At 51.5% G+C, this 18,159-nt stretch overlaps 1 protein-coding gene across 1 annotated transcript; it reads right to left on the minus strand.

The window, feature by feature from the left end:
• Window positions 1–644: 644 nt before the first annotated feature.
• Window positions 645–16,563, minus strand: Gpr179 (G protein-coupled receptor 179). The gene is made up of 11 exons (XM_027424171.2): window positions 15,770–16,563; window positions 13,722–13,830; window positions 11,708–11,795; window positions 10,962–11,197; window positions 10,283–10,351; window positions 9,640–9,749; window positions 9,128–9,366; window positions 8,832–8,970; window positions 8,156–8,261; window positions 6,816–6,962; window positions 645–5,558 (listed from the first exon to the last, which is right to left on the minus strand). The coding sequence occupies exons 1-11, from the start codon at window positions 16,561–16,563 to the stop codon at window positions 684–686; spliced, it is 6,912 nt and encodes a 2,303-aa protein (XP_027279972.1). The 3' UTR covers window positions 645–683.
• Window positions 16,564–18,159: the final 1,596 nt, after the last annotated feature.

An 18,159-nucleotide genomic window follows, 5' to 3' on the forward strand; every position in this document is an offset into this window, starting at 1 on the left:
TAGTGTGAGGCAGGAGTGTAGGGATTCAGGCATGCTGGCCTGCCCCTGTCACATGGCAGAATGCACTCAGGCAGTACCCTGGTCAGCCCAGGGTTCCATGGTTGAGTAGTCTCCACGCAGGTGCAAAGGACCCCCTTAGAAGAAACCCCACCCCCACCCCTACTTACATTCTCTTTCCTGCTGTTCCCCCGGGGTAAACAGGACTCTTCCTGTCTTCCTCTTGTGTCTATTCTCTGTCTCTGTGTCTCTTTACCTCATTTCTCTTAACCACCGAGCCATATTTCTAGCCCTATCTTTCATCCTGATTTACATGGCTCTATAGCCTTCTTTTGCCCAGTTTCCCGATTGCCACTGCCTTGTGTGGTTTAGCTCTTTGCTACCTTGGGTAAACTTCATTTAAGTGAGAGTTCAGACTTGAACTGTACTGTGGATAAATAGTGGAATTTGTTAGAAGGGAAGGGTCCAGCTTTTGTTTCCTCAAGCAGAAAGAGAAGTGGAGAGGATGGGAGGTCCCTTGGGGTCCAAGCTGTACCCTTCTTTTATGGTTCCTTTCGAATGAATAAATGAATGAATTGCCATCTGGCCTCCTGGGGAGAGGAAGTCGCCTAGTGTCTTTTAATCAGCTCTTTGGGAACTGGATGTGGGAAGTGTCCTGAAGGAGCTCTGACCTCACTGTGGTGCTGTCATTCACAGTCCCAGGGGTAAGCAGGTGGAGGGCTAAATTCTTCATCTTGAGCCTCAGGAGCCATTTGTCCTTGGTCTTCAATTAAGGAAAAAGATTTGGGAGCCTCTGCATCCTTGAGACTTGGCTCTGGAGCTGACTTGGTTCCGGGCTCAAGTCCTGTAGGTCCTTGTTCTTTGACACTTTCCAGAGGGAAAGCACTGGGTGGCTTGGTCACTTCTGGATGTTGGCTCTTGCTCTGTGGAAGAAAGCTCTCCAAAGGTCTGTGTGCTGAGAGGCAGAGTGATTTCTCAGGAGTAGCAGGGACATCTGTCTGGGTTGTTGGTAAAGCCAGGAAGCCAGATTCATCAGATGGGGCTCTGGGTTCCTCCCACGGACAGATGTCTGCCATTGTGCCCTTGATTTTATTTCCTTCTGGGTCTGTGACTTCCCACTGACATAGTACTGCTAGCCTTTTCCCTGGGCTGCTTGCTCCTTGGGGGCTGGCCTTAGGGTGGTCCAGGGTGTCCGTGTCCAGGGTGCAGGGGAAGAGCCCTGCTGATGCTGCACCTTCCGAGGGGTAGACTGCCTCTGCTACTTCTAAAAAGTGTCCTTCAGCCTGTTCATCCCCCTGTGACTTGCCGTCCTGCCCCTGGTCCCGTGTCCCCTCCCCCACTGCTCCTGGACTTGCTTCCCAAGGGCAGATCTCGGCTTTCTTGGCAGAGGGACCCTCTTCTGTTTCCCAAGGCCACACTTTTACCATCCTGACCCCCACACAGCCCACTTTCTCAGAACTGCTTTTGTTTACATCAGAAGCGCCTGTGGCTGGTTGTATCCCAAAGTCCTGACTCCCCCTAGGACACACAGCTTCCTGCTTCCCAAAGTTGCTGGTCTGTGGTGTTTTCTGAACTAACGCACCTTTTTGCTTTGGTTTTTCAGGGGCTCCTTCTTTTTCCTCTTGAGATTCCTCCATTTTACCCTGTCCTGATGTCTGTGTCTCCATAATTCTCCCAGTCGCCTTCCAGGGACAGACCTCATATTGATCTGAGACAGGAACCTCAGCAACCCCACTGCCAGGACTGACCTGGGAGCCGGCTCTAGGTTGGTCAGAGCACTGACCTTGTGGGTGGAGGGAAGAACTTGCTGGCACCATGCTCTCCCAGGGACAGACAGACTGGAGCTCCTTGCTTGTTCCTCCCCCATCAACAGGGAACTGTGATTTTAAAGCTGCAGCTTTTCCTTGGGTTGTGTGTTCTGGGAAGGAACTGGTCTTCAGGTCTTGTCTCAGGCCTCCCTTCTCTGTTGCCCTGTCACTGTCTTCCAAAGACTGTACCTCTGATCTCTGACTACTGATGCTACTAGGCAAGTCTGAGACCTTGGGGACTGGGGCAGATGGTTTCCTTGAGTCCTGGTCCTTCCAAGGACAGATAGCTTCCTGTTCCTGGCAGAGTTTTGCATCCCCTTTTGATGTCCCCTCTTCTTGTTCCGCCTTTTCCAGATTCTTTGGCTCTTGCTCTGCTGGCTTGATCCCCAACTCTTGCTCCAGTCCTTTCACCATGGTTCCTTCATTCACCTCCCAGGGACAGATCTTGGCTTTTTCACTGATAGGAACTTCCTCTACTTCCCAGGGACACACCTCAGTTGGCCTGGAGCCCACATGGTCCAGTTCCTGGAGCCCATCTTTTGGTTTCTCAGTGCTCAGAATATCTGGTTGCTGGGAAGAATCCCCTGGACCCAAGCTGCCCCAGGAACAGACCACCTCCTCCAGGCCTGGCCTCTCTGTCTTCTTTGGAGTAGTAGCAGCTATCTGCCTGGGTCCAGACTCTGCAGAAGTCTGACCTGTATCGTTTGGAGAGATCCCAGAGGCTTCAGCTCCCCCCATAGTCCTTTCCTCCCCGGCACCAGCACCCACCTCCCAGGGACAGATCTTGGCTTTCTCAGCTGTCAATCTCTCTTCCACATCCCATGGGCAGATCTCAGCAGCTTTGCCTCCTATACTGCCTCGTCTCTGGAGAGTGACTTGGAGTTTCTCTGTGTCTTTTTGTAGGATGCTACTAGGGCCCATGCTCTCCCAGGGGCAGATTGCTTCCTGCTTCTGGGTCTGCCCCTCAGCCTTTTCCCATGTTTGGATTCTTGCTTTTCCAGGTATTTTCTCCTCTTTTTGAAGTTCTTCTCCTTTTGGTGTGGGTTCTGATGTCCTGTCCTTGGTTCTTCCATCTGCTTCCCAGGGACAGATTTCTGCCATTGAAGGTGTTGCCTGCTTTTCTTCAGGTTTGAATGCTTCCCAAGGACACACTTGCAGTGCCTGGCTGCCCCCACTGCTTAGCAACTGCCCACCAGCCTTGGATGAGTTGTTTGGATGTGGGCTGGACTGTCCAGGGGATGCATCCTCCCAGGGGCACACTGACTCTTGCTCCCCCATCGCTCCCAAATACTGCTTTCTGGAGGTGGTCTCCTTTCCTGGGAGAGATTCCCCATCTCTTCCATGATTCAGTGTTTCTGTGCCTGCTCCCAGCTCCCAGGGACAGACCTCAGCTTTCTTGTCATTCGATGTTTCTCCTATCTCCCATGGGCAGACCTCTGCAATACCACTGCCCAAATTCCCTGAGCTTTCCGGGGCTTGAAGTGAGACTGCTGAGGGACCCCGAAAATCTGTACTTTCCCAAGGACAGAGAGACACCAGGTCTCTGCCCAGATTCTGTTCTCTCCAGACGGTTGCCTTCTTGGGGGATTTCTGCCTTTCTTCAGGGAGTCCCTTCACTCTCTGGGCCAGTGTCCCCTCCCCAGCATCACTCAGCTCCCAGGGGCACAGCTCAGCCTTGGCCTCAGGTGGAAGAACCTCTGTAGGCCTTTCTCCCTTCCTCACCTCTGTACCGCCCACTACCACAGACCTGCCCTGAGTTCTGTCAGAGTCCCGATGGGCCAGCTGAGGAGACAGACCTCCAGTGTCAGCACTTTCCCAAGGACACACTGCCTCCTGGCTTCGGACCAGCCTCTCTGGCTTTTTCCGAGTAATGGCACCCACACCCTCGGGCTCTGATTCCTCTGGGGCTTTTTCCCTCTCTTCCCAGGAGCTACTTGGAACTTGTCTTGATAGTGTCTTTTCCAGACCTCCTTCATTTCCCTCCCAGGAGCAGATTTTGGCCTTGTTGTTACTCTCTGGCTGGCACATTCCTGATTGAGTTACTTCCCAGGGGCATACCTCTGCCACCCTGTGGTCAGCACTGCCTAGGGGCTGGAGGGCAGTAGCAGTCACTTCTTGGTCTCCCACAGAGGATTCTTTTGCTTGTTCAGTATTTTTGTCCCCAAAAGCTTGCCTCAGTGTAGCAAGCCCTATTTTACCAGTTCTTTCAACTCTCAGCTCCCCTAAGCCCTGCGATGCCCTCTTGTTTCTATCTTCTTGTCCTCTGCTGCCCTCTTTGTGAAAAACATGGAGCATTCTGCTGGTGTGAACATTCTGTTGGTTCTGGAGGGACTCCTCATCCTCACAGGGGGTGAGGGCAGCCTGTTTACTCACTGCTTTGGGCCGGCCTAGCCTGGGAGATGGGGGTGGAGCCCCCATGCTCACCCCTATAGGCTTTTCCTTCTCAGTCTCAGAGCTGCCCTCCCCACCCTCCTTCTCTTTGTAGGTGCTCCTAGACCGGGCTAGAGCTTTGATGGCCAGGCCCAGGCTGCGCACGGAGCCCTGCTGCAGGGGGGTCTTGAGGCTGTGGGACTTTGAGAAGGCCTTGGGCTTGTCTTCCTCTCCATGATCATCTCCTCCCTGGACATGTCCATCCTCTGAGGTCCTCTCACTCTCCCCAGTCCCCCTTTTCTCCACTGCCACAGAGAGGGCCCTCCAGATCTTGGTACGAGCTGAGGCAGATGAGTGGCTGCTTTGCTCTGACCCGGTGGGGACTTCCTGAACCACCTTTTCTTTCTTGCCTGGCAGTTCTGCATTCTCCCAGGGGCAGATGAAAGTGAGTAGGGTGGGGCTTTGGGGGGGCATTGGGACTGGTGCCAGGGCAGGGGTGGGGGTTGGGGCCAGAGCTGGCAACAGAATAGGAGCCAATGTGGAGGTTGGGGTGGGAGACAGCATTCTTGGCTCTCCCAGGCAGGCCCCAGACAGAGCCAAGATGGGTGTGGAGACCTGGTGCCGGATGGGTGGGTGAGGCAGCATTCTCCCAGCCTCCTCGTGAGGCCTCCCAGGAGTATGTGAGCTATCCATGCTGCTGCTTTTGGCAGGGGAAGGTGGGGCTGACAGAGGAGCCCTTAGAGGCCGCTCCAACCTCCTGGCTGACGGCCTCCGCACTGGGCTCACTATGGCTGCCTCAGCCTTCTTTCGCTCCTCTCTCTCTTTTGCCTGCCGATAGGTTTCCTCCAGGTAGGCCTGACTGGCCACAAGCAGAGCCTTTTCCCTGGAGCCAGCCACAACACTTAGTGACTTCTGCAGGGACATGGGCCTGGCTCCAGGGAGCCTTTCTCCCACTGTCAGGTTGTGAGCACTGGCTGACCTGAAGCCCAGGGCTGGGGGCCCCTCTACTTGACCCTCTGCTGTCGAGGCCTTCTTGGACAAGGTCCTCCTCAGCGTGGAGTCAAGGAGAGGTGTGTTATGCTTCCTGTGGTGGTCATAGGTGCTGCGGGTCTTGCGCAGGGCTGGTGGTTTCTCAGTTTCTTGAAGGCTGGAGCTGAGAAGCCTTCGTCGAGAAGAGCCTGGCTGGCTGCTGCGGCTTGGAGAGCCTGAGTCCCGAGAGTGCTGCCTAGCCAGGGCCTCTGGGAACTCAGCCAGGTACCTCATGAAAGAGCGTCCCAGTCCCTGGTGTGAGCTGCTCTGTTTCTTGGGCAGGTGGGGGTTGTTAGCAGTCATCTCCTTGGTCTTTCGCACCTCTAGCTGGGCATAGAGCTTTTTCAGCTCATCCTGCAAGGAAGGGGCGGGGAAGCAGGGCCACCTCTGAGGTGCTGAGCCCACCCCCACCAACATTGCTGTTCCCCCCTTGGCCTTTCATGAAACTATTTTCTCTGTGGCATCACTTCTCCACCAAGTTGTCCCCTTTCCTGTTTCTAAAACTCAGAATTCACCACTCTGTTCCTGTGAGACCAGAGCCAACCTGGTTCTGAGTTGGATCCATTTGGCCCTGAGGGTTCAGGGTACCCTCACTTCTCTGGAGCACTGTGATCTCCTGGGGAATGACCAGCATGCAGGACAGGGCTGGCTTTGTTTCAAAGCCCAGGACCAAGTGTGTATCAAAGCTATTGAATTGACCTCTCTGGGTCACAGCTTCTTCTTGAGTTGATGTTTGGGGAGAAATTCATGGCAGGGAAGTTAGCACTGACACTGACATGTAACATTCTCCATCCACTAGTTCAACCTCCTAGAATGTTCTAAGGAAGTGAGCAGAGCTGTTACATAGAAATCACAGAGGTAACCGGGCGTTGGTGGCGCATGCCTTTAATCCCAGCACTCAGGAGGCAGAGGCAGGCGGATCTCGGTGGGTTCGAGGCCAGCCTGGTCTCCAGAGGGAGTGCCAGGATAGACTCCAAGCTACACAGAGAAACCTTGTCTCGAAACACGCCCCCCCCCCCCCCGCAAAAAAAAAAAAAAGAAAAGAAAGAAATTACAGAGGTGCCAGGTGTGGTGGTACACACCTTTAATCCCAGCTCTTGGGAGGCAGAGGCAGGCAGCTCTCTGAGTTTGAGGCCATTCTGGTCTCAAATGAGTTCCAGGACAGCCAGGACTAAACAGAAACCCTGACTCAAAACAACAACAAAAGCAAAACAAAAACATAATCAAAGAAGATGCATAGGTACAGCTGTAGGGGCACTTTCTCGTCCCCACAGCTGACTCTTAGGGTCATTAGCCACTCCACTTCGCTAGGGACTCAAGGCTTTTCTCATCTGTCCCCACCCCATGATGAGAACAGGGGATTAAAAGTACACTCTTGACTGGGCCTGGGCCTTCAGGGCCCGGGCATCTGGGTTTTGGGAGTTCTTTTCATTTGGGTGGTATGAGATGGGGCGGGGGTCTAGGGTGGTAGAAAAGGGAGGTGCAGTCTTGGAGGAGGGAAGATTTTGGGTAATTCAGGGGTATGTAGCCCCATGGCAGCACAGCTGTCTTCCTCTGTGTAGTCCTTAAAAGTTGATATCAAAGGAATTGGGGTGGGGGAGGGGGACCTACCCGAATATCCCCTGGGTCCAGGCTTCGCTCACTCCAGGCTGAGGCAATGCTGCTATTGAGGTAGGAGCCTGAGCGCTGCAGGTCCAGCTCATCCTCATATACTTCATCCAAGATCTCCTCTCGGGGAGGTGCCCCTGGCTTCCAGAACTAGCCAAGATGAGGGAAGGCATGGACGGTAATGGGAACACAATGGCACCCTACCCACTCCTACCCTCACCTATTCTGCCTCTACTTTGTGAGTCTTCACCCTTCTGTGATTTGGAATCCAAGGCTTCAGGGAATGCTATTCCCTGTCATTCTTCAGCAGTGACCAGCACAGCACCCTTGGGCATGGCCTTCAGCTCTCCCACCTGCCTCTATTGGCTGTTCCCCACATCTTCAGAGTCTACCAGCTGGATTAAAAGGATACCAGGTAGTGTGGTGCACACTTTTGATCCCAGTACTCAGGAGGCAGAGGCAGGCAGTCTCTGTGAGTTCAAGTCCAGTCTAGTCTATAAAGCCAGTTCTAGGACAGCCAGAGCTATATAGTGAGACTCTGTCTAAAACAAAACAAAACATCCAGGCAGTGGTAGCATGCACATGCTTTTATTCCCAGTGCTTGGGAGGCAGAGGCAAGAGGATCTCTGAGTTTGAGGCTAGCCTGGTCTATAGAGTGAGTTCCAGGACAACCAGGCTACACAGAAAAACCCTGTCTCAAAAACAAAACAAAACAATACAAAAAACAAAGAAAGAAAAAGAAAAGAGCTGGGCTGGAGAGATGGCTCAGAGGTTAAGAGCACTGACTGCTCTTCCAGAGGTCCTGAGTTCAATTCCCAGCAACCACATGGTGGCTCACAACCATCTGTTTTGAGATCTGGTGCCCTTTTCTGGTGTGCAGATATACATGGAAGCGGAATGTTGTATACATAATAAATAAATAAAATCTTTTTTAAAAAAGAAAAAGAAAAGAGCTGGGCATCAGTGGCACACGCCTTTAATCCCAGCACTCGGGAGACAGAGGCAGGCGGATCTTTGTGAGTTCAAGGCCAACCTGTCTACAGAGCAATTGAGTGCCAGGACAGGCTCCAAAGCTACACAGAGAAACCCTGTCTCGAAAAACCAAAAAAAAAGAAAAGAAAAACAAAAAACAAAAAACCCAAACCAAACAAATCCTTCTTCCATCCGTAGCTCTATGTTGCTTGCGTGGGAATGTGAAGCAGGGAAGAGCTTCCTCTCCCAACCAAGGCCTTGCCTGGGGTGGTCATCATTTTTGTGTGGAGAGGGTGCTGAGGTGGCAGGCTCACAGTGTTCTTTACCAAGGGGCTGAGGGCCTGCCTTATGCAATAGGGGAAAAACCTTACCTTTGGGATGAAGATCAGAGCTAGTGTGGCCGTGACTGTACTGTGGGTATGGAGGAAGAAGAGGAGAAGGGTCCAATCTGGGTGCAGGGAAGGAACCAGCACAAACCTAAGGGCCACATGGGACAGAGAGATCATCAGTGCAGGTGGAAGCAGCCTGCCTACCTCTCCACACCAGCTCTTTGCCCCCGCCGCAGCCTGGCATTTGGCCAGGAGGACACCCTCCCTTCCCTCTCTAGATTACAGGTGTAATCTCAGGTCCTTATTGATCCCCTCTTCTGAGAAGTCCTCCTAAATGACTCCACCCACTGCTTCTGCCTGCCCAGGTTACAGAACAGAACTGTGCCCAGGACTCTATTAGGATAAACCCTGTAGTTTGCTTCTTCCTCAACCACAAGGCCATGTCCCCATAAACACACAGCAGGCCTGCTGCTCTGAAAGCTGAGGAGTAAGGAAGGGGTCAGGGCCGGAGAGAAAACACTCAGGGCTGAAGACAGGCCATTAGGAATGAGACACACTTCTTGTGGGTTGGGTATCTCTCCTGAATGAGATACAGGGAGCCATTCTTTACCCTTCTGGACATAGCATTGTAAGGATCACCGTTAGATGGACCCCCTTACTGGGAGTAAGGAACATTGGCAGGGTGGGAGGAGTCTCAGGAAGAAGGGCTCGTCTTCACCTGGCTGTGTGGAAGACAGTAGAAAGCAGCAGCTCGTTGTGTATGGCGATGCTCATGTAGCGTGGCTCGTGGAAGGCTGAGGGCACAGCGCGGGTGGCATAGCAGAGGAAGCTGCCCCAACACAGCAGCAGCATTTCCGCTGGGGGAGCGGGAGAAAGGGAGACCCCTGATTACCTCAGTAGCCTGCTGACCCTCTCCAAAACCAAGTGTGCCCCGGCAGCCCAGACCAGCTCAAGAACACCCTGGAGGAGAGCAGCCCGGGCCAGGAGGAGGCTGGCTCTGCAGAAGCAGCTCACCAACAACCATGACGTAGTCCCAGTGGTCATGGTGACAGAGGTAGAAGTGGCGGCCGGTGGGAGTGTGGCCTCGGGTCACTAGAGGTGTGTGCTGGATGCCTGGCTCCAGGACTCCGGCTGTCCACACAACCAAGAAACCCAACACCAACAGCAGGAGCTGCCCCAGGCGCCGCAGCAGCTGCCCACTGCTTGGATGTGGACCCCGCTGGGCTGTTCGAGACAGGAACAGCTGGAGCACCCTGAGGGGAGTAAGGTACATGGGGGATGTCAGGAGGACCCTGAGGGTGGTAAGGGGAGGACTGAGGATGGGGCCAGAACCCTGAGTTCTGTCCATTTGCTTCCCAGCCCTCCTTGTGTTTACCTCTCCTGATCTTTTCAAAAGTTACTTGGAAGGGGAAAGCTGAGTGATTGAGGGAGTACAGGGGAAGGTTTGGCTTTGTAAAACTTCCCTTTGTGAATGAGCTGGGTGGCCTGGGGTGAGCAGAGCAGTGTCAAGGTCTGCAAGTCCCTACCTATAAAGCTTCAGGATAATAGTTCCATAGACGACAGCAAAACCCAGCAGCCGGACCCAGCGGAGAGCAATGCAGCGGAACACACTGGGCTTGAAGTACAGGATGAACACCTGATGGCAAGGACATAGAAACAGCCGCTCTCTGCTCTGCCTTTCCTCCACTCCCGTCACTTACATGACTAGTCTTCCCAGCAGCCCTAGAGTGGAGGACTCACACTTCCCTTTTGCAGAGCTGTAGCTAAGTATCTGAAGGGTAGATAGACAACTTGCCTTAAATTGCACCAGCAAGTCAGAAAATTCTTTTGAGTCTGGGTTTCTGCCTCCAGAGCTCACTGGGCCAGCATGCCATTTGTGGGAATAGGTAGGGGGAATTTATTTATTTTTTTTTTTTGAGACAGCGTTTCTTTGTGTGTCCCTGGCTGTCCTGGAACTAACTCTGTAGACCAGGCTGTCCTCCAGCTCACAGAGAACCACCTGCTTCTGCCTTTAAGTGCTGGGATTAAAGGCATGTGCCACCCACAACTGGTAGGGGGAATTTAAAGTGGCCAAATCTTCCTAAGAAGGCAGAAAAGGATTCTGGAGGATGGTGACAGTTTGGGAGTGGGGGACACTAAGAAGTAAGGCCAACCACTGGTCACACTCACAGGAAAGTAGAGAAGTAAGGATCCAAAAAGGATGGTTTCCAACAGGAAGATTCCAGATGCCCGGATCCTCTGTGAGCCCAGGGGAGAAAGGTGTGAGCAGGGTGCTGAGAGCACCAAGCCTGGCTTCCTCCCCTGTTCTCAGCCACTGCTCCAGCCTCACCCCCAGGGTCTAGCTAAGCTTGCACCAAGGGCCATGCTGGGCTCACACCCAAGGCTGCTAGAGCTAGGAAGGGCCTCTGGCATCCCTCCAAGCTTTGGGGCAGACTATACCTTGGTCTAGAACAAGATTCCTCTTCATTGCTCAGTAAAAACCAGTTAACCTATCACTTTTTCTCAAACCTCTCCAGTGTCATCTCCAGGGTAACTGGGTCCCTCCTCTGAGCTCCCACAGCACCCGACAGCCTCCCCATCTTTGTCCCTGTCTCATTGCTTCCTCCATGCCATTGGGATCTAGATTGCTTCTCTCTTGCAGAGTGCCTCTGTAGTAGGCATTCAACTAGTATTTGTTGAATCAAATACAATGTTGCAGATGAGGAAACAGGTCGAAGGTAGAGAGGTCACTGCCTGATGTCACACATCCAGGCATAGAAGCAAGATTTGTACCCATTCTCCCAAGATGTAGCTCTCTAGTTGAGATGGGTTAGATGTGTGCACAGAAGAGAGATGTGGGCCTTCTTGCCTTGCTCCCTCGGCAACGGTAGGCGACCAGCATACTCAGGAAGACAGTCAGCATGAAGCAGGCCTGGCAGGCCAGCACTATTGCCCTCAGTGCCAGGGCTTCCTCCGCGAGGCATGGTGTGGCATCCAGACAGCTTGAGCAGCCCTCAGGACATGGCTGGCACCTCATCAGCTTCCCTAAGCTGCCTTGTGGTGACCCGAATTGCCCAGCAGTCTGAGTTGCACTCTCCTCTAACCCTACAAAGGACAAGATGGGTATAAGGAGAGCTTGGCTAGAGATATCTGAGGTTCTAGCCTTGGATCCTGAGGGCTACATGCTCTCCTTTAGCTATGGCCCCAGGAATGAGAGCAAAGGTTATGCCCCATTAAGGACAGGATAACAGGAAGATGCTAGGCTAAGGCTCATTCAGAGGCTAACTTGCCTCATACCTGTGTGTTTGGGTTCATTCTCAGAATGTAGACACCTACAAATAGCCCACCCTGATCTTCTCTCTCTCTCTTTCTCCCCCACCCACACTTTTCTCTTGAGACATGGTCTCAATATATAGCTCAAATTGGCCTTGAGTTCATGGCAATCCTCCTGCCTCAGCCTTCCAAGTGCTGAGACCATAGGTATGCACCACTTGCACCTGTAGACTCCCACTTCCTCCTGGGGTCACCTTAAATCTACCTTTCACCCATACATGTTCTACCCCAACTTACCTTGGCTTGCAAAACCTCTGCTTAGCCCTCTCCACACTTACATACCCCCAGAACCGCTAGCCTCGTAGAATCCAGGTCGGCAGCGACAGAGATAACGACCAAGGACAAAACCCTGACTCTCCAGAGGGACACACTGTAGGGATGACAAATGGCATTTGTTTGTATGATATTTTTCTTCCCTGAAAGCTTTCCCTACTGGGAAGAGCTCCTTCCATCCATGTCTTCTGGGTTTATATTAAGAGAATTCACCAGAAGCTTTTTTCAGTTCTTGCCCAGTCCTCCCCCCTCTGGAAACCTCCCCATTACCCACTCCCCGATACTTGCTGTTAGGTCTTTTCAAGGAGTATCCAAGAAAAGAGCACAGGATACATAGCTCTTTTGTTCAGATTGGCAGTAACAGGAGCCTCACGCCCCATTTCCTGATGTCTAAGCTGTTGCTAGGGCTGGGTACTGGGTTAGGGAGGTGATGATAGGGAGAGTTCAGAGCCCAATCAAACCTTTCATGTGCCTACATCCTTCTTCAAAGAGTTCCCATGAGCTGCCCCACTTGGGATATAGGTGCTGTGCTGGCTAGTTTTATGTCAACTTGACAGAAGCTAGAGTTATTGGAAATGATATGAACCTCAATTAAAAAAATGCCTTCATAAGATCCAGTTGTAGGGCATTTTCTTAATTAGTGATTGATGGGGGAGGGCCTAGCCCACGGTTATGGGGCCATTCCTGGGCTGGTGGTCCTGGGTTCTATAAGAAAGCAGGCTGAGTGGCCAGGCGGTGGTGTCACATGCCTTGGGAGGTAGAGGCAGGTGGATCTCTGTGAGTTTGAGGCCAGCCTGGTCTACAAAGTAGCTTCCAGGACAGCTACACAGAGAAACCCTGTTTCAAAAACAAAACAAAACAAAACAAAAAAACCCAAATAAACAAATAAACAAAAACAGGTTGAGCCTGGCCGCTGTATCAGTTCCTGCCTCCAGGTTTCTCCCCGACTTGAGTTCCTGCCTCCCCTGTTCTTGATGAATGGTTATATGGAAACATATATGAAAACACACGTTTTCCTTCATGGTGATCCATCACAACAACAGTAACTCTAATTAAGACAGGTAAGTTAAAAAAAAAAAAAAAATCATGGCAGTGCAGTGGTGGCTTGGGAAGCAAAGGCAGGCAAATCTCTGTGAGTTTGAAGCCAGACAGCCTGGACTACAGAGCAAGTTCCAGGACAGTCAGGGCTACACAGACAAACCCTGTCAAAAAAAAAAAAAAAAAAAGAAAAAAAAGAAAGAAAGAAAGAAAAAGAAAAAAGAAAAGGAAGAAAGAAAGAAAGAAAAGAAAAAACTCAAGCAAAACAACAACAAAAGACCCTCATGGAGGGGCAACTTATCTATCAGGACTTATCTGGTGTTAACATGGAACTACTTTCCTCAGCATAATGCCAGGCTGGTGGGATGCCAAGCTTAGCTCTATTCTGTCTCCTCCTATTGATGTTTGCTCAGCAGTGGACAACGCATGACCTCAGAGATGAGCAGGGTTATTAAACACATGGCTGAAAACAGATATCTGTGAGGCAAACGGTTTTATTCTGCATATGGCTTGGAGTTTGTCACCTTCACAGTCCTGGACCCTTTTCATTTGGTTAGGCTCCTCCTACACCCAGCCAGCAATTGTATTTACTTCGGTGAATACCAATGGAGCATCCTCTGTGGACCATGAGGCGCTCAGAGCTGTGTTGATATACTATGGGAAAGGGAAAGCAGGCTAGGCTCAGGAGTTGCCCTTACAGAGGAACCCTGGAGTGCTGAGGACCAGACCGAGGGCAAACACGGAGCACATTGAAGTTTCTCGGGCATGAGGAGTGGCTTTCTTTGGAAGAGCTAGAAGGTATAAGATAGGCTGTACATTGGCCTCCCTTTACAAGAGCCTGCCATTTCACCTCTGCCAATCACTTGGGATCTCTTGAAGCCCTGAGATGTCAGGGTGGCTTCGTCAGCTGCTCCTGGGAGCTGAGTGGGGTGCAGTGATGGGAAAAGGGAATGAAGGCAGGGCTCCATGGACCCATCCTCCTTGCCTGAGTGCTGTTGAGATCACACAGGTGGGTGTTAGAGTACCAGCCTGGGCCGCTTGCACACTGATTGATGTCCACGTTTTGGAGGTCGATGTCCATCTGCACTTGCCCCCTAGGGAGGCAAATTGGCAGTTAGGGGCACAGTGGGGATGCTGAGGCAGTCACTGCATTACTGGGTAGTGCAGTCTTTGCACGCGTTAGCACAGGGGCAGCATTGCACACATACAAGGCGGATCTCCAGTGCCATTAGCCCTGTCTCTGTGGCAACAGTCCCCTCCCCTCCCACTAGGCTGTATTCCCCACTTCTCCACTATTCAGCATCTTATCACCTTCTGGTTTTCATCAGTGGGTAGAAGGAACAGACATGTCAAGACAGGCAGAGCCCAGGCATCTTTTCACCCTTGCCCATTGCATCTACACAGGACGTATGCAGCTCAGCTGTTTACCCCCTCTTTACTCTGCCCATGCATACCAGGTCTGAACTCATCACAGCAAAGGAGTCCTGGAATGGAGGAGCCCTGTTGTGACTGAATTGGAAGGGCTCTGGCAAGGAGCCAGGATGCCTGTGTACAGAACGGGGAGCCCTGCTGGGAACAATGCATGAGGGCAGAGGGCTGAGAAAGCAATGCTGACTGCTGCATGCCCAGCCATGCTGTGTTCCTTTGTGCCTGCTTCCCAGTAGGACTACTGGTCCTTTACCCTAGCTGAGTGAGAGTCAGTTCTTTGAGGAATATCACAGAGTACCGTGGCAGGGAACAGAGGATAATGGGTTCAGCTCCACTAAGAGCCTGGTCATTGGTAATGACGCTGGGGACTCAGCCAACTCCTGGACCAAAGGGTGTTAGTTCCAAACCCCTGTCCATGAGTTTTTCTTCCCCTGGGAAGCCTCGTGGAGTGGCCATGTTTTTGGTGCCTCTGAGAAGCCAGGAACATGGATTATTACTGTAATTAAGCTCTCTCTCTCTCTTTCATTTTTCTAGACAGGGTATCTCTGTATAACAGCTCTGGCTGTCCTGAAACTCACTTTGTAGACCAGGCTGGCCTTGAACTCATAGACATCTGCCTGCCTCTGCCTCCTTAGTGCTAGCTTTAAAGGTATGTGCCATCACCAGCAGGCTATCAAGTTCTCTCTTACCTTTTCTGTTTATACCTTAGACCTGAGAGCCATGAGAGCCAAGACCTGTCTCTTTGTATACTCACCCATCTGCACACACACACATATCCACATATGGATGTGTGTGTAGATACCTGTGTGTGCACGTGCTCATAGACTTTCACTCGTTGTCCTCAACATATGAACAACATCAAGACATAAGCACACCTGTGATCCCAGCACTTGGAGAGTGGAGACGGGAGGATCAGGGTTCTAGGTTAGCTCTGGCCTCATGAGAAACTTAGAAAACAAAATAAAGCTCGGCAATGGTAGCACATACTTTTAATTCCAGCACTCAAGCAGCAGAGTCAGGTGGATCTCTGTGAGGTCAAGGCCAGCCTGGTCTACAGAGTGAGTTCCAGGACAGCCAGGGCTATACAGAGAAACCCTGTCTCGAAAAAACCAAAAAAAAAAAAAAAAAAAAAAAAAAAAGAAAGAAGAAAAAAAAAAGCTGGGTGTTGGTGGCGCACACCTTTAGTCCCAGCACTCGGGAGGCAGAGTCAGGTGCATCTCTGTGAGTTTGAAGCCAGCCTGATCTACAGAGCAAGTTCCAGGACAGGCTCCAAGCTATACAGAGAAACCCTGTCTCAAAAACCAAAAACCAAACCAAAATAAAAAACAAAATGAAGATACACACATACACAAATAGATGTTCATATATATATGTTGCTTCATATACAACAAGCACACTCACACCTGAGAATGTTAATGAATAGTTATAGATATATACAGCTGAATACGTGTGTGCGCAGACGCGCGCGCGCGCGCGCGCGCGCACACACACACACACACCTGTGCCTGCCCCCCACAGACATACACATTCTTGCCAAATGGTCTGTGCATAGTGCAGCAAACTTGCGTCCCCCGCATCCATCAAGTCCTTCCCAAGCCCACTTACCTGACTTCCGGGGTGAGGTCTGGCTTGAGTCCATAGAATGTGGCCGAGACTGTGACCAGCCAGCCAGGACGGAACCGACCCTCATGGCATTCCAGGAAGGGAGCAGACAGCTTCACCTGCTGTATGTCACCCACATATCCATCCCCTCGTGGCCACTTGGGGCTGTCAAGACTCCTTAGGTCGTTGGTCAGTACTCGCTTCTGCAGAACAGGGTTGTCCAGGTCCTCTTCTGGGTTTTCTTCCTGTACCCTGTTCCCAGACAGGTCCTGAAGGACAGTCTCATCCCCCATCCGGGTGGCCTGCAAGGCCAGCGGAAGGTGGCTGGCCCCTGGTGGGGGGTTAAAAGTCAGTAGAGCCCTGTAGGCTTTTGGGTCCCCCTCGGCCACACTTCGGACAAGTGCCTGGTACCACTCCACATCCTCCTCCACACTCGACTCCCGGATGTCGTTGGCTTGTAGAAGCATGTTGAGAAAATTGGCAGCTTGGGCCAGGGTGCCCGCTGCTCTCTGTAGGACTGGGGGGATCCCCACTTTCCCTTCTGTCCCACGAACTTCATAACTCTCACTGCAATTAGCCCCTGACAGTTGTTGAACATCGCCGGAGTAGAGAAAAGCCAGGGCTGCTTCGGCCCTCTGTGGGGGCTTCCACGTGGGGCCAGGTCCTGGCCCAGCTTGGGAGGGTAGTGGAGGCAGAGAGCGAAAGGGCCTTTGGCTTCCCAGAGCCCAGTTGCAGAGGAAAAAGCAACTCAGCAGCCCCCAAACAAGAGAAGGGGCGACCACTGCCCTGGTGCCCATTCTTCGGCAGCTCTCATATCCTTGGAATCCAGGCTGCCTAGAGGTTTGGGTGGCTCCAAGAATGCAGGCAGAGGCTGGTATATAGTCTGTCTCCACACCTCTTCCCTCCTTTCCCTCCCTCCCTTCCTCCGCTCTCTCATGTTAATACCATCTAGCCTGTTTTGTTTTTTTCCCCTCTCTAATGTTATCAGTTAGCTTCTGGACACAGGTACGATGGCCCTGCCCCTCCTCACTCGGCATGCCACCCCATCTCAAAAGCCGCTTAATCCTGACATACTACTTACTCTTTTCTCTACCTCTGATCCAGTGTGCAGATACCCGCCAATCCAAACACATGCACCCCACATCTGCTCCAGAGATGAGATAAAAGAGGGGAAGGGAGGGGACCAGTTGTTCTCTGTCTACCTCCCTCCTTCCTCTCCCCTTTGCTCCATTAGTTGAGATGGGCAAATCCAGCCTGGGGCTCCATAGCAACAGCAGATGAATCCATGTCCGTCTCTCCACCCTCTGCCCCACTTGGCCTCCTGGCAGCAACTGCCATGGGCACACTATAGGGCACACTGCATGTCCTGGCAGTGTGTTCCTGATGCCACCACTACTCCATCTTTCTATATCCCAACTTCTCCTTCCCTTCTTTGTGGGAACTAGTCACTCTCATACTGTTCCCTTTTCATTTGTTTTGTTTGTTTGGTTTTTGAGACAGGGTCTCATTATGTACCCTTGGCTAGCCTGGAACTCACTATGTAGACCAGGCTGTGATTGAACTTACAGAAATCCACCTGCCTCTGCCTCCTGACTCCTGGAATTAAATGCAGCTCTTCCCATTTTTTAAATTTGCATTTGTATGTCTGGTGTCCAAGAGGGCCAGAAGAGTGTCAGATCCCCTAGAACTGGAGTTATGAATGGTTGTGAGCTGACATGTAGGTGCTGGGAACGGAACCCAGGTCCTCTGGAAGAACAGCTAGTTCTGTTAGCTGATGAGACATTTCTCCAGCTTTTGGTTGTTAGGTTTTGACTACAAGCATCTTTACCTGTTCGGCCATCTTGCCAGAATTAATTCCAAAGATTCAAGGGGAAAGACCACCGACCCAAATCATCATGGCAAAATTAATTAAAACAAGCTTTTTAAAAATTGTATACACAGGCTGCCTCCCCATAAAAAGTGGGGTTCAAGAGATCAACGTTTTAAGAAAAGACTTTTAAAGCTCAGGGGTAGAGGTTTTCCAAATGGTAGGGTTATAGAAACAGAACATGTCAATGACAGTGGCACATTCCTTTAATCCAACACTCGGGAGGCAGAGGCAGGCAGATTTCTGAGTTTGAGGCTAGCCTGGTCTACAGAGTGATTTCTAGGACAGCCAGGGCTACACAGAGAAACCCTGTCTTTAAAAAACAAAACAGGGGGCTGGAGAGATAGCTCAGCAGTTAAGAGCACTGACTGTTCTTCCAGAGGTCCTGAGTTCAATTCCCAGAAACCACATAGTGGCTCACAACCACCTTGAATGAGATCTGGTGCCCTCTGCTGGCATGCAGGCAGAAGACTGTATACATAATAAATAAATAAATAAATAAATAAATAAATAAATAAATAAATAA

The sequence above is a fragment of the Cricetulus griseus genome, chromosome 7, assembly GCF_003668045.3.
Source record: "Cricetulus griseus strain 17A/GY chromosome 7, alternate assembly CriGri-PICRH-1.0, whole genome shotgun sequence".
Taxonomy (NCBI): Eukaryota; Metazoa; Chordata; class Mammalia; order Rodentia; family Cricetidae; genus Cricetulus; species Cricetulus griseus.